The following is a 25,557-nucleotide window of genomic DNA, read 5'->3' as shown; positions in this document are numbered from 1 at the left end:
CAATTGGGCAAAACAAAATCCAAAACACAACCAAAACAAACTGCAAATGTATCCAACAAGGTTGTAGTCACGTTACGTGCTAGGAATATGGGACCAAATACTAAACTTTTATCTACTTTAATAATACGAATCTCCAATCTAAAATGTATGGCATTGGCATTGCATTAGTTTAATTCCAACACTGCCTCCTGAGGGTGCACTTGTGCCATAGTTGATGGGCTGTAATTTCAGATCAATTTGATGCCATAGTTTAAGATTTCATTAGGCCTAATTAAGCGTTTGAAATATACTTTTAGTTACAATCATAGAAATCGGGACCATGCTTTCCCACCCTCTGACGTGTTATCTGCAACAAACACGCATCTGTGTAATCTCCTACAACAAGACTCTCCACCCATTAGTGACTCTAAATGAAGCGCATTTGTATTAGGACACTTCTCGAATGTCATTCGTGCCGTGATATACATGCGTGCGTGTTCATTTTTTAAATTGATAGGACATTCATTTATTCAATCTGTCAATAATCAAAATGTAAATAAGCGTGAATAGAATACAATAAAATAAAAGGAAACACGAAAGGATATTAGGGTTATTTATACTTTGTAGCCTGTATTACATGCCTGGCCCAAATATATATATATAAATATATATCTTTAGATTTTTCACTTCGAGGTAAAACAAAAAATGTCCTGGACCAGATTATTCAGAATTTGGTTGGAGGCAGGGGATTCTCGTTTACTGTGTAATTTGGGTCATGTGGGTAATTATTTAATTGTGGTGGAAATGCTGTCCATGGACTTTGGCAAATTACAAAAAAATATAGCTGCTAGAAGCAATGAACGGGTTCACAGGATGACAGAAAGAACAGAAGATCAGTTAGATAACAAAGCAAGTGTTCTATCATGAAGGAACTACACTATATATATAAAAGTATGTGGACACCCCTTCAAATGAGTGAATTCGGATATTTCAGCGACACCCGTTGCTGACAGGTGTATAGAGTGTATGGCAGTAGAATGGCCTTACTGAAGAGCTCAGCGACTTTTAACGTGGCAACATAAGACGCCACCTTTCCAAGAAGTAAATTCGTCAAATTGCTGCCCTGCTAGAGCTGCCCCGGTCGACTGTAAATGCTGTTATGGTGAAGTGGAAACGTCTAGGAGCAACAATGGCTCAGCCGAGAAGTCGTAGGCCACACAAGCTCACAGAACTGGACCGCCAAGTGCTGAAGCATGTAGTGTGTAAAAATCGTCTGTCCTCGGTTGCAACACTCACTACCAAGTTCCAAACTGCCTCTGGAAGCAATGTCAGCACAATAACTGTTTGTCGGGAGCTTCATGAAATAGGTTTCCATGGCTGAGCAGCCGCACACAAGCCTAAGAAGTGGAAACGCGTTCTCTGTAGTGATGAATCATGCTTCACCATCTGGTAGTCTGACAGACACATCTGGGTTTGGCAGATGCCAGGAGAATGCTACCTGCCCCAATGCATAGTGCCAACTGTAAAGTTTGGTGGAGGAGGAATATTGGTCTGGTGTTGTTTTTCATGGTTCGGGCTAGGCCCCTTAGTTCCAGTGAAGGGAAATCTTAACGCTACAGCATACAATAATATTCTAGACGATTCTTTGTTTCCAACTTTGTGGCAACAGTTTTTGGGAAGGCCCTTTCCTGTTTAATGCTCTTGTGGCTGAATGGAAGCACGTCCCCACAGCAATGTTCCAACGTCTAGTGGAAAGCCTTCCCAGAAGAGTGGAGGCTGTTATAGCAGCAAAGGGGGGACCAACTCCATATTAATGCTCATGATTTTGGAATGAGATGTTCGACAAGCAGGTGTCCACATATACTTCTGGTCATGTAGTGTATCTTCCTTGATGTGCAATCAATGAAAGCATTACTATGTTTATCTCTCAATACCTCAAGTATGATGCAACTGAAGTTTAGTCTAGTGCTGTAAGTTGGTTTTATTTTAATGCAACAGGTAATCATTCTTAAAGTCATTAATTAATATATTGAGTTTATATACCAATTCTGGGGTCAATTCGACTAATGGTTTATTTTAAGATTTGTGAAATATTTTCAGTGTTAGTGTATTGGTATATTGCAGTCATCTTTGAATCTGGGCCTTTATTTTGTGGAAATCTGTTTGTGTAAATTATTTAAATCTCAGTTAGTGCACTCCAGTGTTCCAAAATACTTCAATACACTCTCACAGCTGTAATACACTGACTGCCCAAGCAGCAGGACTTACGGTTTCACATTTTCCAGAATAAAATATCCACTTTTCACTACATTCAGACAACATAAGGGCAACAATATGTGATTATACAGCTATACTAAGCACGATATTTAACTTTGTTCGTCTGCATAATTTAAATCTAACATTAATTTGCATGAGACAAAGTCCACTTGATCAATAGTTATTGCTCTAGTATCCTATGGTGACACTGGTGCCAATGACATTTATAGTGCCATCAACTGGTCTGGTGCAGCCATCTAAGTTTGCAGTGACTTTATATTCACACATCTTCTAAGGACACATATATAAGGTTTACATACCAGATTTCATGGCTCCATGTCCATCGGTTCAGTTCTTATGCCCTATTGTGATATGGTGCCTTCTTGTGGTGTGGCGTGGCTGACTTTAAATGCAGCAACTAATCATTCTCAAATTCATTAGAAGCTAATTAATTGAGTCTATATACCAAATCTGGAGTCAATCTGATTAATGGTTCATGAGAAGAAGATTTTTGAAGTATCTTTATCATTAGCATATGTGCTAACTTGCATCTATAGGTACAGTGCGGCCATATTTGAATGCAGCAACTATTCTTGCTCAAAACCATTAAAGATGGATTTCAAGATTCTAAATACAACATCTGGAGTGAATCGGACTTATGGTTTATGAGGAGAAGATGATTGCAGATGATTTTTAGCATTGGTGTTAAACATGCAAAGAATGAGTTGTTAATAGTTTCCTTGTTTTTTTAAGATATCAATACCAACTTAAGTGTGGTTCTTCTTAGGGACGTCCATGAACGCAATTACAATTTTCACGTTGACCGGCCACTGTGGAGTGGATTTACAGTGGTTTGAATTGAGACTTAAAATCATATTTTTTATTTGTTAATAACTCAGCCATCTTTTGACCAATACCTTAGCTTTTCTAAAAACTATGTTAAGACATATATCATGGGCCTACATTCCACATGATGTCATTTGGTCCTATTGTTCAGGAGAATAAGACTTTTGATGTATTTCTAGCATATTTGAGCATACTAGCATATGTGGGAAAAACATACAAACATAAAATCAAAGACCCATCAACTCAGATAAAAAGAAGAAAAAAAAGAATCTCTGATGTGCTAATATGCATCTACTGGTGGCCATCTTTGAATGCATCAACATAATCTTCCAAATTTGGAGTGAATCTGACTTTTAGTCCATGAGATGATTTGTTATGATTATTTTAAGCATTAGCATTACATAGTCAAAAAAGTTAATTGTTAATCATTTCCTTGTTTTTTAAGATATCAATGCCAAATGTATGGTCATGTCTTTGATGACTGTAAAAAGTTTCAGGTTGATAAGCCATGGTGGAGTGGATTCACAACAGATTTAAATAGACACCTAAAATCAGATTTCCTGATGTATCAATAACTCAGCCATCTCTTAACAAATCCCTTAGCTTTTCTCAAACTAAGTTAAGAGATATACCATTGGCCTACATACCGAATTGGTGTCATTTGGACTCATGGTTCATGAGAATACGTTTTTCAAATGTTTAGCAACATTTCCAAGATGGAGGAAAGTCTATGCTGACAGACGTTATGGGTCCATCTGGCAAATTTGTTCAGCATGAGGAAAGACCACTTGCATACAAAGTTTCAATTCTCTAGGTCAAACCGGGCGATGGCTATGAGGGTTTAAGTGAGACTGCTTATAACAGTGCCACCTATAGGCTAATCAGTGTTAATTAACTTGGGCCAATCAGTGTAATTTTGTATATGCCGGATCTCTATGGTAAGACGCATCATACACCCAAGTTTGGTTAATATCGGGCCAGTGCTGTCTGAGATATTGGGTGTGGCTAACTAATGAACGAACGCACTAACGTGCTAATGGACGGAGACAGATCCACAGTCCCGTTCCCGGTTTCAACCTGGGGGACAATAATAGTAAGAATTCAGAGAATAACAATTTAACAGTTTTGCTGTGAACCCCTAATAACAAATTATAGGTTTTTCGTTTTAATAAACTGTTATTTAATAGGGAATCATATTACTGCAAAACATTTGTTTTCATAAATTGTACAAAAATACTGGGGGTAGCAATTCATCGGGCATGGATTCTACAAGGTGTCGGAAGCGTTCCAAAGGGACGCTGGCCCATTTTGACTCCAATGCTTCCCACAGTTGTGTCAAGTTGGCTGGATGTCCTTTGGGTGGTGGCCCATTCTTGATTCACATAGAAAACTGTTGAGCATGAAAAACCCAGCAGTGTTGTAGTTCTTGACACAAACCGGTGAGCCTGGGGCCTGTTACCTACTACCATACCCGTTCAAAGGCACTTAAATATTTTGTCTTGCCCATTCACCCTCTGAATGGCACACATAAACAATCCACGTCTCAATTGTCTCAAGGCTTAAAAATCCTTCTTTAACCTGTCTCCTCCCCTTCATCTATACTGATTTAAGTGGATTTAACAGGTGACATCAATAAGGGATCAAATCTTTCACCTGGATTCACCTGGTCAGTCTATGTCATGGAAAGAGCAGGTGTTCTTAATGTTTTGTGCACTCAGTGTATGTACTGAATAGATAAGCAAAAATGATTACAAAATATTTTTAATAACTTAAAAGCTCAATTTCTTGTCATTGGTGTTTTCACTTCAAAGAAATTGCAGTTTTGAAAACATACAACATTGTGAATTACGTCCTGTGGCAAATGGCTCATTGGAGGAGCAGCATTAATGGAAGAACATGATGAGTCTGCACACTCTTTTAATATATTACTAATTTAAATATATTTTGGGTAATTTCATATGTCTAAGTCCAATGTCATTGGTGTTCGTCATTCTTACGCAAAGGAAAATATAATTATGAACAAAACAATTAATGAAATCACACAATTCAAAGAAGTTTGTATGGTTGATGAACTCTGGTTTGAGTGACTGTGGCCTTTTTCTGTTCAGATTTTAAGATGGTGTTACTGCTCCACACTTGTATTACTGCTATAGCTAGTAACACCAGTGACAATCAGTAACAGCACTTTCCTTTTTTGTCTATGTAAGTTATTATCAATGTTCCTATAAATATGCTATCAACAAAAATAAGCATGAAGTATTGTTACAGTATCTTAACCAAATCCTTTTGTGTTACTTTTGTCAGGTGTGGCCAACTTAAGTGCAGCAGAGAAGCAGAAGCTATACAACAACCCTTTTTTTATTTCAGTTGAGTGCTGGGAGAGAAAGTGTAACATATTCATTGGTTGAAGTTGCTTTGAATAATAATGTGTTAAGTCATTGTTGTTACATTATGTGCGGTGTAACAGCACAGGTTATTGGTGTTTTCCATGTTATGTTTTTTTATTTTACCAACCTTATTACAACATTATTGAAAAGTAAACATATTAAGGAGAGAATTATTACATTTTGATGTAACTTTTTATTTCTCAATGAAGAAGACAATTTATTTCCACACTGAGGACCACAGCAGGTGTGAGTGCTGGCATGTTGGTGCTGATTGGTCCTTTAGCGGTACTTCTCGGACAGAGCCAGGGCCAGGAGGGCCAAGAACTTGTCCACGGCAACATGAATCTGAGGGGTGAACTCCTCGGCGAACAGCATGGACAAGACCACCAGGATGCAGTGGGACAGGATCTGACGAGGGACAAACAGAGCTAAGAGTCAGTACTTTGATTATCCTGAAAAAGTGCAATGGCGCCTTCTGCAAACGCTTAGTATAGGCATAGGCTACTACTACATTGCCCATACGCCTATAGCGCATTATGGGAACATTGGCTATAGTTGTGGTGATAATTACTTTGAAGTTGACGGGGTCAACTCTAAGCATGAAGGCGTGCAGCTCGCTCAGGGTCAGGAGACCACCAGCTAGGTCATCGATCTTGCTCACGGCCTCGTACACGCCACCCATGACGGTGATGCCGTGCTTCCTAACGGGAGCGCCTTTGGGGCTCAGGTCCTTCCAGTGGGCGAAGTAGGACTTGGTCTGGGGGTACACCACGATCAGCCTGAATGGAGGAACGAGAGAAATGATTGGTTAGTGGTAATTGCTCTGTCGAGCATATAAATTACTCAGTATCAATAACATTTTGTATCTAATAAGTGATGCATTTCATCCTCAATTATGCAGTACAGCCTAACTGATGATAAAGTCTCTTGCATCTTTACCTAGCGAGAGCCTCGGCGCCGATCTCTTCGGACCTGTTGGAGACCTTCTCAAAGAAGTCCTTGACGATGACTTTTTCCTTAGCTGACAGGCTCATTTTGACTAAAGGCTCTGTTGTACCACACAAGCTATTCAGAGGGTAAATTAAGCTTTAGAAGTGTCTGAATTTAGACGGACCCTGACACCTCTTTTTTATGGTTCAAGACATGTCACCAAACCCCACCTCTACTTGTTTTCTATTGGCTATGAGGAGATAATTGAGTAAAATGATCAGTGAGATAGAGCATCAGTTCTGTGAATTTTAGGGTGTTGTCTTGTGTTATCTCTTTCGGCTATATATGGTAGCACAGCAAATCTATATGCGTTTGCATAGACTTCTAAGAGCAACCATTGCTAGGCATGGCCGCCATATCTATTAGAGATAAATATAGCCTAGAAACACTTCTCTAAAAACGTCCTTATATTGAAAAGAGGGACTAATATCTTACTATGAAACAGGTATGATCTGTTATGGATATATAATGCAATTATATATTTTACACAATGATGATGAAGACTTATTGCTTGCTATTTGACAATGAGTTAAATATGACAACTGGGCTGTTCTTATTCAAATAAATCCTACTTTGCACCAATTTCTACTTATAAAAATAGTGCACAATGACTTGTTGTGACTTGATATTAGCAGATGGGGGAAAAGACAGAATGACAACCAACATTCGATAGGTTCTCAACGAATACAATGATTTCTAGAATGAAGAACCTGATATCGCGATACCGAGGAAATGGTATGTCACTTTCTTCATGAAGGTGTTATGTATGTGGCAGCAAATATATGGCTTCTCCTACAGCATCCTGGGGGATGATGAGGAATCATCTAATAGGGAAGAGTATAGACACACTGGAGAGACCTATGGTTATACATGCTATTAGGATGCTTTCATTAAATAAATGTAAAGGCATAGATATGCCTTTTACTCATAGATTTTCTCAGATAATGTGTGGGCCTACTGTATGTGCTTAAAGATAACACTAGGTGTTGCCATTTTTATATTCTAAAACCCCATGTAGGATCGTAGCTGGAGAGGCCAGCTTCTGCAGGGGCATGCATGGACTAGGTTGCTGTGGTTCATGTCATATAGGCTACTGTAATGATATAGCTCATGTAGGGTTCTGGTGTAGGAAACTTGAATCTCATCCCCTTATAATACGAAAAATGGGACCACTATGTCAACAACAACAAATTATGAATATGGGGCAGTTTCCTGCACCAAACAAACTAGCTTTTTCTAAATGTACAAGTGGAGGTCAATTGCATCAAACAAAACGGAAAACAATCTTAGCAGGGGATTCCACATTTCTGGAATTATGTTTTACATTTGGATATCAATAGCACAACAGCTACAGTAATCTCGTGTCAATATAAGGTCAATACTTTTGATAAATGCATATTAACTGTTAAAGACTCAAACGACAATAATGATTTTTTTTTTTTTTAAATGAATTAGCGCATTCCATCCATGATGCTTTGATGTTCGTTTTATGACCCACTTTTTCTTATTAGTCAATAAATACAGTGGTCACTTCATAGTTTTGTTTTTGTACCTTTTATGTATTAATAGTCATATGAATGTGTGTCACGTGTTTTACAGCCAGCAACAGTATACAATTCAGCCGGGTCAACTCTGTAGGCTTTTAGACAATGTGCATCCATTCACCAACTTGTTCATGTTGGCTAATGTATTATTTATAATGTGTAGATCTAACATCTATATATGAAATAACCATTGAAACCTTTAAAGTTGTCTTATTATATTAGCCATGCTTAAAGTGCAATTCGTCTAGGCCTATATATATATATATATATATATATATATGGACACAATTAGGCACGCATAAAATAAACAAACATAATTAACAAACAGATGCTTCTATACTTCTTTTATTTTTTCATTGAGGAGTGAAACACGTCTCCTCTGTCAGGTATGGAGGACTGACTCTAGTGGTACTGCTTGCCCAGAGCAGAAACCACCACAGACAAGAACTTCTGGAAGGATGCCTGATACTCGGGGGTGAAGGTGGTGCCCATCTTAGCGGCGATGACGATGGTCAGACAGTCAGACAGCAGCTGTAAAAGTGAACAAACCAAAACAGAAGTGAGACGTTTAGAATGTCTTTGGGGGTAGCTTGATCGAGTGGTGTAATTACAAAGTATTGTATACCTTGCACACACAAAAAAAAGTACACTTCAATGTTCTTTTGTATTTTACCTTGAAGTTGTCGGGATCCACGTGCAGTTTCTCGGAGTGCAGAACGCTCAGCTCCGCGTAGGTGTTCTTTATGTCGTCCATGTTATTCAGAGCTCTCTCCAGACCGCGCAGCACCGTGGTACCGTGCTTAGCGATCAGAGGGTTGTTCATGATGGCCTCTGCGTTGTACAGGTTGCCGAAGGCCCCGAAGTACCTCTGGGTCCAGGGGTACACGATCAGACACCTGAGGGGAGCGGAGAGAACAGTGTGAGGCTGAACAACAAGATAAAATGATGAAGATGATGAAGATTAAGGGGACTAACACTCCAAATTAAATTAAAGCTATGCTTATTGTCTTACCTTGACAGGCACTTTTGGCCAACTTCGTCATAGTCTAGCTTGGAGAAGATGTCGGAGATGGCTGCGCGCTCTTCATCTGTCCACTCAACCATGTTTGCTCGTGATGATTTAGCTAAGGTTCTAGTGAGAATCGGAATCATGAACACATTTGTAAAACATCTTTCTTTTTATGGTATTTGTGCACTCCGCCCCCAAGATGAGAAAGTGCATTATGATTGGTTGGAGATAACCCAAGACGAAACAGTTAATGTGATTGGTTGGATATAGGTCATGTTTTAGATCATAAAGATCTTTGAATGGGTCCTCCTGTAGTTCTACTTACTATATGTGGTTTTCCGTGAAACAGCAGAAACCGTTGACCACAAATAGATTCTGAAGTGTCCATAAGGAGTAGGCTATTTAGTAACATACACTGCACTACATATGTATTTGGACAGTGAAGCTAGACATTTTAATGTGGCTCTACATTCCAGCATTTTGGATTCAAGATATCATGCTTCATATGAGGCAACAGTAGAATGACACCTTTCATTTGAGGGTATTTTCATACATATATGTTTAACCGAAATGAAGGCATATAGTCGTCGTCCCCCCCCCCCCCAAATTCACTTAAAGTGCATAGTCAAACTTTTTGTATTTTGTTCCATATTCCTTGCACGCAACGATTACATCAAACGTGTGACACTACAAACTCGTTGGATGCATTTGCAGTTTGTTTTGTTTGTTTTTTGGATTATGTTTTGCCCAATAGAAACTGAATGGTGAAAGATGACTGGAGTAATTGTATTTCGAAGTGAGTACATGAGATGTTTCTGAACACTTCTAAATTAATACTGATAATGAAATTATTAGGAAAAATCATGAATGAATCATGAATAATGACGAGTGAGATGCCATGCAGAGGCTGCAACAAGACATGCTAACCTCTCACTATTACCAATAACAGGGGAGGTTAGTATTTTTAGTGGGTATGAGATTTTTGCCCCTTTAACCCTCTCACTCATCATTATTCATGATTAATTCATGAATGTAGAATTGTTCAGAAACATCTATTTTTACTTACAATAAAAGGCACTTCAAAATGACACAATACATTATTCACCATTCAGGTCCAATTGGGCAAAACAAAATCCAAAACACAACCAAAACAAACTGAAAATGTATCCAACAAGTTTGTAGTCACGTTACGTGCTAGGAATATGGGACCAAATACTAAACTTTTAACTACTTTAATAATACGAATCTCCAATCTAAAATGTATGGCATTGGCATTGCATTAGTTTAATTCCAACACTGCCTCCTGAGGGTGCACTTGTGCCATAGTTGATGGGCTGTAATTTCAGATCAATTTGATGCCATAGTTTAAGATTTCATTAGGCCTAATTAAGCGTTTGAAATATACTTTTAGTTACAATCATAGAAATCGGGACCATGCTTTCCACCCTCTGACGTGTTATCTGCAACAAACACGCATCTGTGTAATCTCCTACAACAAGACTCTCCACCCATTAGTGACTCTAAATGAAGCGCATTTGTATTAGGACACTTCTCGAATGTCATTCGTGCCGTGATATACATGCGTGCGTGTTCATTTTTTAAATTGATAGGACATTCATTTATTCAATCTGTCAATAATCAAAATGTAAATAAGCGTGAATAGAATACAATAAAATAAAAGGAAACACGAAAGGATATTAGGGTTATTTATACTTTGTAGCCTGTATTACATGCCTGGCCCAAATATATATATATATATAAATATATATCTTTAGATTTTTCACTTCGAGGTAAAAAAAAAAAGAAATGTCCTGGACCAGATTATTCAGAATTTGGTTGGAGGCAGGGGATTCTCGTTTACTGTGTAATTTGGGTCATGTGGGTAATTATTTAATTGTGGTGGAAATGCTGTCCATGGACTTTGGCACCATGTAAAACACGTTCAAATTACAAAAAAATATAGCTGCTAGAAGCAATGAAGGGGTTCACAGGATGACAGAAAGAACAGAAGATCAGTTAGATAACAAAGCAAGTGTTCTATCATGAAGGAACTACACTATATATATAAAAGTATGTGGACACCCCTTCAAATGAGTGAATTCGGCTATTTCAGCGACACCCGTTGCTGACAGGTGTATAGAGTGTATGGCAGTAGAATGGCCTTACTGAAGAGCTCAGCGACTTTTAACGTGGCAACATAGGACGCCACCTTTCCAAGAAGTAAGTTCGTCAAATTGCTGCCCTGCTAGAGCTGCCCCGGTCGACTGTAAATGCTGTTATGGTGAAGTGGAAACGTCTAGGAGCAACAATGGCTCAGCCGAGAAGTCGTAGGCCACACAAGCTCACAGAACTGGACCGCCAAGTGCTGAAGCATGTAGTGTGTAAAAATAGTCTGTCCTTGGTTGCAACACTCACTACCAAGTTCCAAACTGCCTCTGGAAGCAATGTCAGCACAATAACTGTTTGTCGGGAGCTTCATGTAATAGGTTTCCATGGCTGAGCAGCCGCACACAAGCCTAAGAAGTGGGAAAGCGTTCTCTGTAGTGATGAATCATGCTTCACCATCTGGTAGTCTGACAGACACATCTGGGTTTGGCAGATGCCAGGAGAATGCTACCTGCCCCAATGCATAGTGCCAACTGTAAAGTTTATATACCAATTCTGGGGTCAATTCGACTAATGGTTTATTTTAAGATTTGTGAAATATTTTCAGTGTTAGTGTATTGGTATATTGCAGTCATCTTTGAATCTGGGCCTTTATTTTGTGGAAATCTGTTTGTGTAAATGATTTAAATCTCAGTTAGTGCACTCCAGTGTTCCAAAATACTTCAATACACTCTCACAGCTGTAATACACTGACTGCCCAAGCAGCAGGACTTACGGTTTCACATTTTCCAGAATAAAATATCCACTTTTCACTACATTCAGACAACATAAGGGCAACAATATGTGATTATACAGCTATACTAAGCACGATATTTAACTTTGTTCGTCTGCATAATTTAAATCTAACATTAATTTGCATGAGACAAAGTCCACTTGATCAATAGTTATTGCTCTAGTATCCTATGGTGACACTGGTGCCAATGACATTTATAGTGCCATCAACTGGTCTGGTGCAGCCATCTAAGTTTGCAGTGACTTTATATTCACACATCTTCTAAGGACACATATATAAGGTTTACATACCAGATTTCATGGCTCCATGTCCATCGGTTCAGTTCTTATGCCCTATTGTGATATGGTGCCTTCTTGTGGTGTGGCGTGGCTGACTTTAAATGCAGCAACTAATCATTCTCAAATTCATTAGAAGCTAATTAATTGAGTCTATATACCAAATCTGGAGTCAATCTGATTAATGGTTCATGAGAAGAAGATTTTTGAAGTATCTTTATCATTAGCATATGTGCTAACTTGCATCTATAGGTACAGTGCGGCCATATTTGAATGCAGCAACTATTCTTGCTCAAAACCATTAAAGATGGATTTCAAGATTCTAAATACAACATCTGGAGTGAATCGGACTTATGGTTTATGAGGAGAAGATGATTGCAGATGATTTTTAGCATTGGTGTTAAACATGCAAAGAATGAGTTGTTAATAGTTTCCTTGTTTTTTAAGATATCAATACCAACTTAAGTGTGGTTCTTCTTAGGGACGTCCATGAACGCAATTACAATTTTCACGTTGACCGGCCACTGTGGAGTGGATTTACAGTGGTTTGAATTGAGACTTAAAATCATATTTTTTATTTGTTAATAACTCAGCCATCTTTTGACCAATACCTTAGCTTTTCTAAAAACTATGTTAAGACATATATCATGGGCCTACATTCCACATGATGTCATTTGGTCCTATTGTTCAGGAGAATAAGACTTTTGATGTATTTCTAGCATATTTGAGCATACTAGCATATGTGGGAAAAACATACAAACATAAAATCAAAGACCCATCAACTCAGATAAAAAGAAGAAAAAAAAGAATCTCTGATGTGCTAATATGCATCTACTGGTGGCCATCTTTGAATGCATCAACATAATCTTCCAAATTTGGAGTGAATCTGACTTTTAGTCCATGAGATGATTTGTTATGATTATTTTAAGCATTAGCATTACATAGTCAAAAAAGTTCATTGTTAATCATTTCCTTGTTTTTTAAGATATCAATGCCAAATGTATGGTCATGTCTTTGATGACTGTAAAAAGTTTCAGGTTGATAAGCCATGGTGGAGTGGATTCACAACAGATTTAAATAGACACCTAAAATCAGATTTCCTGATGTATCAATAACTCAGCCATCTCTTAACAAATCCCTTAGCTTTTCTCAAACTAAGTTAAGAGATATACCATTGGCCTACATACCGAATTGGTGTCATTTGGACTCATGGTTCATGAGAATACGTTTTTCAAATGTTTAGCAACATTTCCAAGATAGAGGAAAGTCTATGCTGACAGACGTTATGGGTCCATCTGGCAAATTTGTTCAGCATGAGGAAAGACCACTTGCATACAAAGTTTCAATTCTCTAGGTCAAACCGGGCGATGGCTATGAGGGTTTAAGTGAGACTGCTTATAACAGTGCCACCTATAGGCTAATCAGTGTTAATTAACTTGGGCCAATCAGTGTAATTTTGTATATGCCGGATCTCTATGGTAAGACGCATCATACACCCAAGTTTGGTTAATATCGGGCCAGTGCTGTCTGAGATATTGGGTGTGGCTAACTAATGAACGAACGCACTAACGTGCTAATGGACGGAGACAGATCCACAGTCCCGTTCCCGGTTTCAACCTGGGGGACAATAATAGTAAGAATTCAGAGAATAACAATTTAACAGTTTTGCTGTGAACCCCTAATAACAAATTATAGGTTTTTCGTTTTAATAAACTGTTATTTAATAGGGAATCATATTACTGCAAAACATTTGTTTTCATAAATTGTACAAAAATACTGGGGGTAGCAATTCATCGGGCATGGATTCTACAAGGTGTCGGAAGCGTTCCAAAGGGACGCTGGCCCATTTTGACTCCAATGCTTCCCACAGTTGTGTCAAGTTGGCTGGATGTCCTTTGGGTGGTGGCCCATTCTTGATTCACATAGAAAACTGTTGAGCATGAAAAACCCAGCAGTGTTGTAGTTCTTGACACAAACCGGTGAGCCTGGGGCCTGTTACCTACTACCATACCCGTTCAAAGGCACTTAAATATTTTGTCTTGCCCATTCACCCTCTGAATGGCACACATAAACAATCCACGTCTCAATTGTCTCAAGGCTTAAAAATCCTTCTTTAACCTGTCTCCTCCCCTTCATCTATACTGATTTAAGTGGATTTAACAGGTGACATCAATAAGGGATCAAATCTTTCACCTGGATTCACCTGGTCAGTCTATGTCATGGAAAGAGCAGGTGTTCTTAATGTTTTGTGCACTCAGTGTATGTACTGAATAGATAAGCAAAAATGATTACAAAATATTTTTAATAACTTAAAAGCTCAATTTCTTGTCATTGGTGTTTTCACTTCAAAGAAATTGCAGTTTTGAAAACATACAACATTGTGAATTACGTCCTGTGGCAAATGGCTCATTGGAGGAGCAGCATTAATGGAAGAACATGATGAGTCTGCACACTCTTTTAATATATTACTAATTTAAATATATTTTGGGTAATTTCATGTGTCTAAGTCCAATGTCATTGGTGTTCGTCATTCTTACGCAAAGGAAAATATAATTATGAACAAAACAATTAATGAAATCACACAATTCAAAGAAGTTTGTATGGTTGATGAACTCTGGTTTGAGTGACTGTGGCCTTTTTCTGTTCAGATTTTAAGATGGTGTTACTGCTCCACACTTGTATTACTGCTATAGCTAGTAACACCAGTGACAATCAGTAACAGCACTTTCCTTTTTTGTCTATGTAAGTTATTATCAATGTTCCTATAAATATGCTATCAACAAAAATAAGCATGAAGTATTGTTACAGTATCTTAACCAAATCCTTTTGTGTTACTTTTGTCAGGTGTGGCCAACTTAAGTGCAGCAGAGAAGCAGAAGCTATACAACAACCCTTTTTTTATTTCAGTTGAGTGCTGGGAGAGAAAGTGTAACATATTCATTGGTTGAAGTTGCTTTGAATAATAATGTGTTAAGTCATTGTTGTTACATTATGTGCGGTGTAACAGCACAGGTTATTAGTGTGTTTTCCATGTTGTGTTTTTTTATTTTACCAACCTTATTACAACATTATTGAAAAGTAAACATATTAAGGAGAGAATTATTACATTTTGATGTAACTTTTTATTTCTCAATGAAGAAGACAATTTATTTCCACACTGAGGACCACAGCAGGTGTGAGTGCTGGCATGTTGGTGCTGATTGGTCCTTTAGCGGTACTTCTCGGACAGAGCCAGGGCCAGGAGGGCCAAGAACTTGTCCACGGCAACATGAATCTGAGGGGTGAACTCCTCGGCGAACAGCATGGACAAGACCACCAGGATGCAGTGGGACAGGATCTGACGAGGGACAAACAGAGCTAAGAGTCAGTACTTTGATTATCCTGAAAAAAGTGCAATGGCGCCTTCTGCAAACGCTTAGTATAGGCATAGGCTACTACTACATTGCCCATACGCCTATAGCGCATTATGGGAACATTGGCTATAGTTGTGGTGATAATTACTTTGAAGTTGACGGGGTCAACTCTAAGCATGAAGGCGTGCAGCTCGCTCAGGGTCAGGAGACCACCAGCTAGGTCATCGATCTTGCTCACGGCCTCGTACACGCCACCCATGACGGTGATGCCGTGCTTCCTAACCGGAGCGCCGTTGGGGCTCAGGTCCTTCCAGTGGGCGAAGTAGGACTTGGTCTGGGGGTACACCACGATCAGCCTGAATGGAGGAACGAGATAAATGATTGGTTAGTGGTAATTGCTCTGTCGAGCATATAAATTACTCAGTATCAATAACATTTTGTATCTAATAAGTGATGCATTTCATCCTCAATTATGCAGTACAGCCTAACTGATGATAAAGTCTCTTGCATCTTTACCTAGCGAGAGCCTCGGCGCCGATCTCTTCGGACCTGTTGGAGACCTTCTCAAAGAAGTCCTTGACGATGACTTTTTCCTTAGCTGACAGGCTCATTTTGACTAAAGGCTCTGTTGTACCACACAAGCTATTCAGAGGGTAAATTAAGCTTTAGAAGTGTCTGAATTTAGACGGACCCTGACACCTCTTTTATGGTTCAAGACATGTCACCAAACCCCACCTCTACTTGTTTTCTATTGGCTATGAGGAGATAATTGAGTAAAATGATCAGTGAGATAGAGCATCAGTTCTGTGAATTTTAGGGTGTTGTCTTGTGTTATCTCTTTCGGCTATATATGGTAGCACAGCAAATCTATATGCGTTTGCATAGACTTCTAAGAGCAACCATTGCTAGGCATGGCCGCCATATCTATTAGAGATAAATATAGCCTAGAAACACTTCTCTAAAAACGTCCTTATATTGAAAAGAGGGACTAATATCTTACTATGAAACAGGTATGATCTGTTATGGATATATAATGCAATTATATATTTTACACAATGATGATGAAGACTTATTGCTTGCTATTTGACAATGAGTTAAATATGACAACTGGGCTGTTCTTATTCAAATAAATCCTACTTTGCACCAATTTCTACTTATAAAAATAGTGCACAATGACTTGTTGTGACTTGATATTAGCAGATGGGGGAAAGACAGAATGACAACCAACATTCGATAGGTTCTCAACGAATACAATGATTTCTAGAATGAAGAACCTGATATCGCGATACCGAGGAAATGGTATGTCACTTTCTTCATGAAGGTGTTATGTATGTGGCAGCAAATATATGGCTTCTCCTACAGCATCCTGGGGGATGATGAGGAATCATCTAATAGGGAAGAGTATAGACACACTGGAGAGACCTATGGTTATACATGCTATTAGGATGCTTTCATTAAATAAATGTAAAGGCATAGATATGCCTTTTACTCATAGATTTTCTCAGATAATGTGTGGGCCTACTGTATGTGCTTAAAGATAACACTAGGTGTTGCCATTTTTATATTCTAAAACCCCATGTAGGATCGTAGCTGGAGAGGCCAGCTTCTGCAGGGGCATGCATGGACTAGGTTGCTGTGGTTCATGTCATATAGGCTACTGTAATGATATAGCTCATGTAGGGTTCTGGTGTAGGAAACTTGAATCTCATCCCCTTATAATAAAAACAATGGGACCACTATGTCAACAACAACAAATTATGAATATGGTGCAGTTTCCTGCACCAAACAAACTAGCTTTTGCTAAATGTACAAGTGGAGGTCAATTGCATCAAACAAAACGGAAAACAATCTGAACAGTGGATTCAACATTTCTGGAATTATGTTTTACATTTGGATATCAATAGGACAACAGCTACAGTAAACTCGTGTCAATATAAGGTCAATACTTTTGACAAATGCATATTAACTGTTAAAGACTCAAACGACAATAATTATATTTATTTTATTTTTAAAAAATGAAATTGCGCATTCCATCCATGATGCTTTGATGTTTGTTTTATGACCCACTTTTTCTTATTAGTCAAAAAAGACAGTTGTCACTTCATAGTTTTGTTTTTGTACCTTTTATGTGTTAATAGTCATATGAATGTGTGTCACGTGTTTTACACCAGCAACAGTATACAATTCAGTCGGGCCAACTCTGTAGGCTTTTAGACAATGTGCATCCATTCACCAACTTGTTCATGTTGGCTAATGTATTATTTATAATGTGTAGATCTAACATCTATATATGAAATAACCATTGAAACCTTTAAAGTTGTCTTATTATATTAGCCATGCTTAAAGTGCAATTCGTCTAGGCCTATATATAAATGGATACAATTACGCACGCATAAAATAAACAAACATAATCAACAAACAGATGCTTCTATACTTCTTTTATTTTTTCATTGAGGAGTGAAACACGTCTCCTCTGTCAGGTATGGAGGACTGACTCTAGTGGTATTGCCTGCCCAGAGCAGAAACCACCACAGACAAGAACTTCTGTAAGGATGCCTGATACTCGGGGGTGAAGGCGGTGCCCATCTTTGCGGCGATGACGATGGTCAGACAGTCAGACAGCAGCTGTAAAAGTGAACAAACCAAAACAGAAGTGAGACGTTTAGAATGCCTTTGGGGGTAGCTTGATCGAGTGGTGTAATTACATAATATGTTATACTTTTCACGCATTAAAGAAGTGCACTTCAATGTTCATTTGTATCTTACCCTGAAGTTGCCGGGATCTACGCGAAGTTTCTCGGAGTGCAGAACGCTCAGCTCGGCGTAGGTGTTCCTGATGTCATCCATGTTCTTCAGAGCTCGTTCCAGACTTTGCATCACCGTGGTGCCGTGCTTAGCGATCATAGGGTTGTTCATGATGGCCTCTGCGTTGTACAGGTTGCCGAAGGCCCCGAAGTACCTCTGGGTCCAGGGGTAAACGATCAGACACCTGAGGGGAACGGAGAAAACAGTGTGAGGCTGAACAACAAGATAACATGACGAAGAAGATAGGAGATTAAGGGGACTAACACTCCAAATTAAATTAAAGCTAAGCTTATTGTCTTACCTTGACAGGCACTTTTGGCCAACGTCGTCATAGTCTAGCTTGGAGAAAATGTCGGAGATGGCTGCGCGCTCTTTATCTGTCCACACAACCATGTTTGCTCGTGATGATTTAGCTTAGGTTCTAGTGAGAATCAGAATTATGAACAAATTCGGAAAAATCTTTATTTTTATTGTATTTTTGCACTCCGCCCACAAGACGAAAAAGTGAATGTGATTGGTTGGAGATAACCCATATTTTAGATAAGACATTGTTGAACATTGTTGAACATTGTTGATTGAATGGGCCCTCCTTTAGGACTATAGGCCTACTATCAATTGGTTTACCGTGAAACCATTTCGGAAACCATAAATAGATCCTGACGGTAAACTGCGACATATCGGAGGTATACATATGCAGTAGCCTATTTAGTAATACAGTTCTACTCTCCATTAGTCTAATTTCACCATAATTTTGGTATTTTTAATAATTGTCATTGCATTTGAATGAGTTCGCATTGCTAATCATTAATAAGTCACGATGTCTCTTATGATCGCAAAAGAAAAGTATATATGGCACTGGCATGGCAATCCTACCTCCTGATGGTGCACTTGTTCCATAGTTGAAATAACTTGTAAAGTTCTAGAGACTTGGAAAGGAATTCACCTTTCAGCAGGACAATAATAATTTTCGTTATTTCATTTCTATTAATCATTTTTTATATATGGTATTTTCTTACACTTTGATATTATTTTGTGTAGATTGTTGACAAAAAAATACAATTAAATGAAGTTTGAAATAAGGGCATGGGCTGTAATTTCAGATCAATTTGATGCCATCGTTTGAGATTTCAAAGAGTATTTTAAATAATCCCACAGCACCCTCCTCGCACCACTTTCCTGAACTAACACTCTCACTTGAACACCCCCCCCTTTAGCACTAACCCTGCTGATATTACTGAGGAAAATGTACTTAATATGACTGTGATATGTGGCTGACCCACCTAGCTATCTTAAGATGAATGCACAAACTGTAAATCGCTCTGGATAAAAGCGTCTGCTAAATGACTAAAATGTAAAATTGTCAATTAAATGAAAAGCGTTACAAATAAAATGTTAGTTACAATCCCGAAAATCGGGACCAATCTTCTGACGCGTTATCTGCAACAAACATGCATCTGTGTAATGCATCATTAGTGACTCCACATTCAGCTCCTTTAGGGGGGAGTGGGGTAAATTGATCCATTTCTTTAAAAAAAAAAAGTGGTTTCTTGGCACAACTTACCCCGAGCATGGGACAGGTTAAATTAAGCCCCCTACACATTTCTGTACTGAATGAAATATTACCAATACCTTTCTAAAACCATATCTATCTTTATTTCCCAATTAAAATCATGAGCTGGCGCACACCCAGATAACATTATTTAGTGTAGAGATGCTGACTAATGGGGAATAAACTTGAAGTTATAAAAACAAAGAGAGTCGCACACTCCAGATGTATAACCTCCCATTTATTTATTGGGTAAAAAACAGTGATGCAGAAACGTTGGTGTTTTTGTACCCAATAAATTACTGGGAGGTTATACTTCTGGAGTGTGTGACTCTTTGTTTTTATAGCTCAGTTGGTAGAGCATGACGCTTGCAACGCCAGGGTTGTGGGTTCGATTCCCACGGGGGGCCAGTATGAAACAAATTTATGCACTCACTAACTGTAAACGTAAAAAAACCCACAATCAAAATCGCTTTTTTGTCTTTGAATCATTTTAAGCATATTTTAACACAGGCTTAACACCTAACAAACACTTTGTACTTTTTAAAAACACTTTTAACATAGACCAGTTCCTGTTGTTACCTCATAATGTATTGCATTATGCCTGGGAAGAAAACACTTAAATATACTTAGTTTGCGTTGGCTCAAACTTTGCCTCAATTTACCCATTGGCCATTGGCTCAACTTACTCCAAGGCAAAAATTTTGTCTATATGCGGTCCCCTGTGGCTCAGTTGGTAGAGCACGGCGCTTGCAACGCCAGAGTTGTGGGTCCGTTTCCCACGGGGTGTTCAGTACGGGAAAAAATTATGGAAATGTATGCATTCACTACTGTAACTCGCATTGGATAACAGTGCCTACTAAACTGTATAGGACCCCACACAGCTACAAGGATGCACTTTCATGCTAGGTTTAGGACCCCATTTTGAAGCTCATAGAGACGCCAACTGATGTACAGATCAATCTTAAAATGATCTACCTTGGTTTAGATACAAGCATCATAAAACCTCTAACACAATAAATGAAATTCACTTGTTTTTTGCCATAAATTAGTTTCTGCCATAAATTACTTACCACTTTTTCCATGTGGTTTGTTCCTTCACAGACTCCATGAAATTATGATCTCTTCATAAATACACTGTAAGTGGTTAAATTATTAACAATTGTCATTCCTGCCATGATAAACATGCGTGCGTGTTCATTTCCCCCCTAAATTGTTAAGACATTCAATCAATTAATGTCGTATCAAAATGTAAATCAAACTTTAAATCATTGGTGAATCAAAACATTTGCTGGAGCCACAAAATTATATAACAAGGTTATAATTATTTATTATTTATTTATGTAAACAAGGAAGAGTCGCCTTCCCTTGGTAGTAGTAGCAACATGGCAGCTTGGCTTTACCCTGGCTTAAAACATAGCAAGCTAGCTAGCCAGCCTTTTTAGCTTCCCACATCTCCATGTGAAATAATCAGATTTATAATTTAAAAAATATGCCGGCAAATATTATTCTACTTGCCGGTGTAACCTAAAACATTATCCCAGTTTGATATGCTGCCTATGTATTCATTTCCATATCAGCTAAAAATAGAACGTCATGGAGAAAGAAAGCACATGGCTAGCTAGTTGGCTACAGCAGGTTCTACCATTTCACAATAGCCTGTAATCACTACATTTCAGTCATTTAGCAGACGCTCTTATCCAGAGCGACTTACAGTTAGTGAGTGCATACATACATTTTTTATTTTTCATACTGGCCCCCACAACCCTGGCGTTGCAAACACCATGCCAACTGAGCTACATCCCTGCCGGCCATTCCCTCCCCTACCCTGGACGACTTGTGCGCCGCCCCATGGGTCTCCCGGTTGCGGCCGGCTACAACAGAGCCTGGATTCGAACCAGGATTACTAGTACTACGGAAGGGATGATACAGCGCGTTACAATTTTCATGCGACACTGGAAAAGTCGAATGTCGGAGCGCACTACAACGAGCAGCCCCTTTTGTGACGAAAAACGACATTGAGACACTGCGCTATACGCTCTGTCGGCTCCGTTTGCGTATTCTTTGTAGATCCCTTTATCTGCAAAAAAAAACAAGCATCTGTGCTATCTCCTACAGCAATACCTTCACCCATTAGCGACTCCAAATGAAGCTCATAAAGGAGAACTCTCGAACTTCATTCGTGCCATGATAAACATGCCTGCGTGTTCATTTAAAAAAAGAATAATGATTGGACATTCATTTATTAAACGTGCCAATAATCACAATTTAAATCAGTGATGAATAAAACATTTGCCAAAAGGAGACACAAATGATAACAAGGTCATTTATAGTTTCAGATGGTATATGTTTACATACGTGATGGGCCTCACATTGGCCCGATGCGCCTCAGATAGGCCTCGTTGCGCTATAATATATTGGCACCCTTGCACGATTCATTATTTCCTAAATAAGTTGACGTTGAAAAAAACGTTTGGTGTTCACGCATGTATTTGTTTGATTTACAACAGCACAGGACAACAATAAAAAACACTGGGATTGAGATTTTCACTTCAAGTAAAAAAAAATTGCCTGGATTAGGTGATTCTCCTTTACTGTGTAATGTATCAACTGTGGTAAATTGCAGGGGCATATAGGGTAAAAATAGCCATTCAACCAGAACATTCTGGTCCATTGCACTACATTGTAAAGTGCAAGGGTGCCAATATATTACCAGCAGGATAATCAAAACATCACTTTACGAAATGATAGCCCACTTTGAAACGTGTCCTTTACGCACGGTGCCATTTGGCTTTCTACCTGGGGCATGGAGTGCCCATGCGCCACAATGATGTCAATAATGATTTGTTCAGTAAAAACCTAATTAAAATACATTTTTAATACACTTTATACTTAATTGGGGCTCCAACAAATGATATTCTTCTGTTGTCAATTAGAAATGTATGGTCCACAGCAGATGGTTTAGTTTATATCAGTACAGTTGGCAACTCTGTCACTACTGACCGACAGAACTTAATACAGCTGAACAAGTAACGCTTTCCTCCACATTATAGTGTTAATGACACAAGAGAAATCATAATGGTTTTTGTCATGTTTTATTACAAAATAAAAGCACACGAATAAAATACTATATGTATAATAAGTTAATGGAACAGCAACATTTGGTTTCTATGATTATCCTTATCGGTATTTCTCTGCCAGGACGGCTGCGAAGGCCGAGAGGTACTTGTCCATGGCTGCGTGCGCAACAGGTGTGAACTCATCAGGCATGTGAGCCGCCAAAGTCACGAGGATACAGTGAGAAAGAAGCTGTGAGAGAAATAAACAGAACACCAAGGTATGATGTAGGCCTGTGATTGAGCTATAAGAAGGAGGAGGAGCTATGGGCTGCATATTAACATTTTAGCTCAATATGTGAAAACAGTAATTTTCACTTTTTTTGTAAGGGAAGTACTGAAATGTGTATGTATGTTGGTTTTAAGGTAAGTGGTATGCTGTTCAGCTAAAAATAGTGTACAAATATTTCATCAATGACAATATGATTACATTTGACATGATCACTTAGTACTAACGTTTTCAATATGACCCCTACTGGGATTTGAACTCACAAACTCTGGATTTGCGGTACGCTGATCTTTCTGCTGCGCCATAAAGTCCGTAGCGTTCTCAGAAGTCCCCTAAACATTCATTACCTATAATACATCTCTGCACTTAGCAACAGAGTACCATCTGACTGTTATTTTAGTTATCAGTTAATCTGACTATTCTCTCATCATTGATTTCATTGACTTATTTCAGCAATTTGAGGGTTTTCTGTATAGTTGTCTAATGTTGGTGGGGCATATTATTCTGTTTTAATGTTACTCCTGAATCACTATGATAAATATAATAGTATTTCATGAGTTTATTTTTAACAAAGCTGAGATTCCTTTTGAAGTCTAAAGAGTAGGAATACTGGTTAAATCAGATATTAACACAGGCGTGGTGGTATGGCAGAAATATCGGAATGCATGAACCAAGAATTTGTGAGTTCAAATACCAGGTGAGGACATGTTGAATAATAATTACTGTAGAAATGAACATACACATTGTAATCATGGGTGTCAAATATGTAAGTTGAAAACACTTTGGCTATTTCATGACGTTCTGGGGACATCCTAACGACTCATTTTTGTTTGCATGGCATCATGTGAACATTTGAATCCACATATGAAAGTTTATGTGATCGCATGTGAAAATCCACATGTAAAACTTCATGTGAAATATCATCACATGGGAAGTGTTCCAAAACCACATGGTTTAACACAATTTCACACGTGAAATCATGGGATTTTCCACATGTGAAATCATGTGTTTTTTTCCTTAAGGGAGGGCAAATATCTGTTGGAACAGTTCATCAAAAGAAATAGGGGAGGCACCTTGAAGTTGCAAGGGTCTATTCTCAGTTGGTAGGCATGCAGTGTTTGGAGCGGTGCCAGGGTGACCATTATCGAACTGATGTCTTTGGAACACTCTGCTATCGCAAGAACGATCTTCTTCCCATGTGACAGCAGGTGTGGGGACCGGGGTCTGATGTCCAGGTGGGCGAAGTATGTCTTTGTCCCGGGAAAAGTCGTCATCATTCTGTAATACTGTGGTAAAGTAAAGGTCTGGAATTGGGCATAATATCATACAAGGCTGCATGCACGATATGGGCAAATAATCCATTTGTGATTTAAAATAAAAAAATGTTTTACAAATAATTGCTATTGCGATTTTACTTGCGAATTAGATCAAAACCCTTGGGTGAGTTGTTGGAATCATAGAAATAACATTATTATTCTAATTCTATGGTTGGTGTTGTTTGGCATGACAACTAATGAAAGGTACAGTAGAAGTTTCACAGGGGACCCTTATTACATTTGAACGTTACATTTGGCGTTAAAAAAATTGAAGCCTCTTGAGCTATAGCCTATGGATATATTTCACATGTCAGTACTGCAATTTCGATAAAAAATCGATGAATTGTGCAGCCCTACTGACAACAGGTCCAAGAGAGACCTCTGATGTCAGCTCCATTCCCACCAAGTTTGAGTAAATAGACCATGAACCCAATTGAATTGCAAAATTATTGGAACAGGTTAACCATATAATAGGCCTATTATAATAAGTGAATACATATATTAAGTGAAGTTCAGATGTTTGTTATTTATTTTATGTTATTTACAATTATCATATGCGTATCTTAAAAGGGATTCAGATCCGATGTCGCATGCCACGGGAATCATTTTGTCCCAGATTTGAGCGATCAGCTCCTTTTCGTGTTTTGTGAGCATATGGTAGGCTAACCTGTTGCACGACTCTTGAGACCAAATAGATAAATGTATGGAAGGATGCAGGGCACAGGTCTGCGTAAAGATGTTAGTCAACCATTTTTGCGCCACTATAACCCGTCTAAATCCAAGAAAATTAAAATGTCTGGCAATATTTACAATAATTGTCTATATGAGATTTTAATTGTTTTTAATTTGCGGTGGTTGTAGGCAGTAGGCTTACTCCTTGCTTCACGTTGTTTTCCTTCTGAATGCCGCGGAGAGATAACCACGTGAGGGTGGGCAAGTTGCGCAGAAGACAGGGTTTGACCGAACATCTTCTGATCTACGTCATGTAGTCCAGTGGGGCCTCTTTT

At 38.6% G+C, this 25,557-nt stretch overlaps 5 protein-coding genes across 5 annotated transcripts; all 5 read right to left on the bottom strand.

Moving 5' to 3' along the window:
• Positions 1-5,641: 5,641 nt before the first annotated feature.
• LOC121584472 (hemoglobin subunit alpha-2-like) lies at positions 5,642-6,580 on the bottom strand. Its single transcript, XM_041900364.2, has 3 exons — positions 6,408-6,580; positions 6,040-6,247; positions 5,642-5,876 (listed from the first exon to the last, which is right to left on the bottom strand). Exons 1-3 carry the CDS (start codon positions 6,500-6,502, stop codon positions 5,748-5,750), a joined length of 432 nt encoding a protein of 143 aa, XP_041756298.1. The 5' UTR covers positions 6,503-6,580; the 3' UTR covers positions 5,642-5,747.
• A 1,751-nt stretch (positions 6,581-8,331) lies between these two features.
• On the bottom strand, positions 8,332-9,162 carry LOC121576918 (hemoglobin subunit beta-2-like). Its single transcript, XM_041890511.2, has 3 exons — positions 9,015-9,162; positions 8,676-8,898; positions 8,332-8,533 (listed from the first exon to the last, which is right to left on the bottom strand). The coding sequence occupies exons 1-3, from the start codon at positions 9,152-9,154 to the stop codon at positions 8,405-8,407; spliced, it is 492 nt and encodes a 163-aa protein (XP_041746445.1). The 5' UTR covers positions 9,155-9,162; the 3' UTR covers positions 8,332-8,404.
• Positions 9,163-15,287: 6,125 nt separating this feature from the next.
• Positions 15,288-16,228, bottom strand: LOC121576929 (hemoglobin subunit alpha-2-like). The gene is made up of 3 exons (XM_041890537.1): positions 16,055-16,228; positions 15,687-15,894; positions 15,288-15,522 (listed from the first exon to the last, which is right to left on the bottom strand). The coding sequence occupies exons 1-3, from the start codon at positions 16,147-16,149 to the stop codon at positions 15,394-15,396; spliced, it is 432 nt and encodes a 143-aa protein (XP_041746471.1). The 5' UTR covers positions 16,150-16,228; the 3' UTR covers positions 15,288-15,393.
• A 1,733-nt stretch (positions 16,229-17,961) lies between these two features.
• LOC121576924 (hemoglobin subunit beta-2-like) lies at positions 17,962-18,778 on the bottom strand. The gene is made up of 3 exons (XM_045222716.1): positions 18,645-18,778; positions 18,305-18,527; positions 17,962-18,163 (listed from the first exon to the last, which is right to left on the bottom strand). The coding sequence occupies exons 1-3, from the start codon at positions 18,734-18,736 to the stop codon at positions 18,035-18,037; spliced, it is 444 nt and encodes a 147-aa protein (XP_045078651.1). The 5' UTR covers positions 18,737-18,778; the 3' UTR covers positions 17,962-18,034.
• A 4,291-nt stretch (positions 18,779-23,069) lies between these two features.
• Positions 23,070-25,300, bottom strand: LOC121584463 (hemoglobin subunit alpha-D-like). Its single transcript, XM_041900352.1, has 3 exons — positions 25,109-25,300; positions 24,308-24,520; positions 23,070-23,198 (listed from the first exon to the last, which is right to left on the bottom strand). The coding sequence occupies exons 1-3, from the start codon at positions 25,202-25,204 to the stop codon at positions 23,070-23,072; spliced, it is 438 nt and encodes a 145-aa protein (XP_041756286.1). The 5' UTR covers positions 25,205-25,300.
• Positions 25,301-25,557: the final 257 nt, after the last annotated feature.

The sequence above is a fragment of the Coregonus clupeaformis genome, chromosome 1 (assembly GCF_020615455.1).
Source record: "Coregonus clupeaformis isolate EN_2021a chromosome 1, ASM2061545v1, whole genome shotgun sequence".
Lineage (NCBI taxonomy): Eukaryota > Metazoa > Chordata > Actinopteri > Salmoniformes > Salmonidae > Coregonus > Coregonus clupeaformis.
The sequence above is the reverse complement of the archived record's forward strand: the minus strand, read 5'-3'. Positions and strand labels throughout refer to the sequence as shown.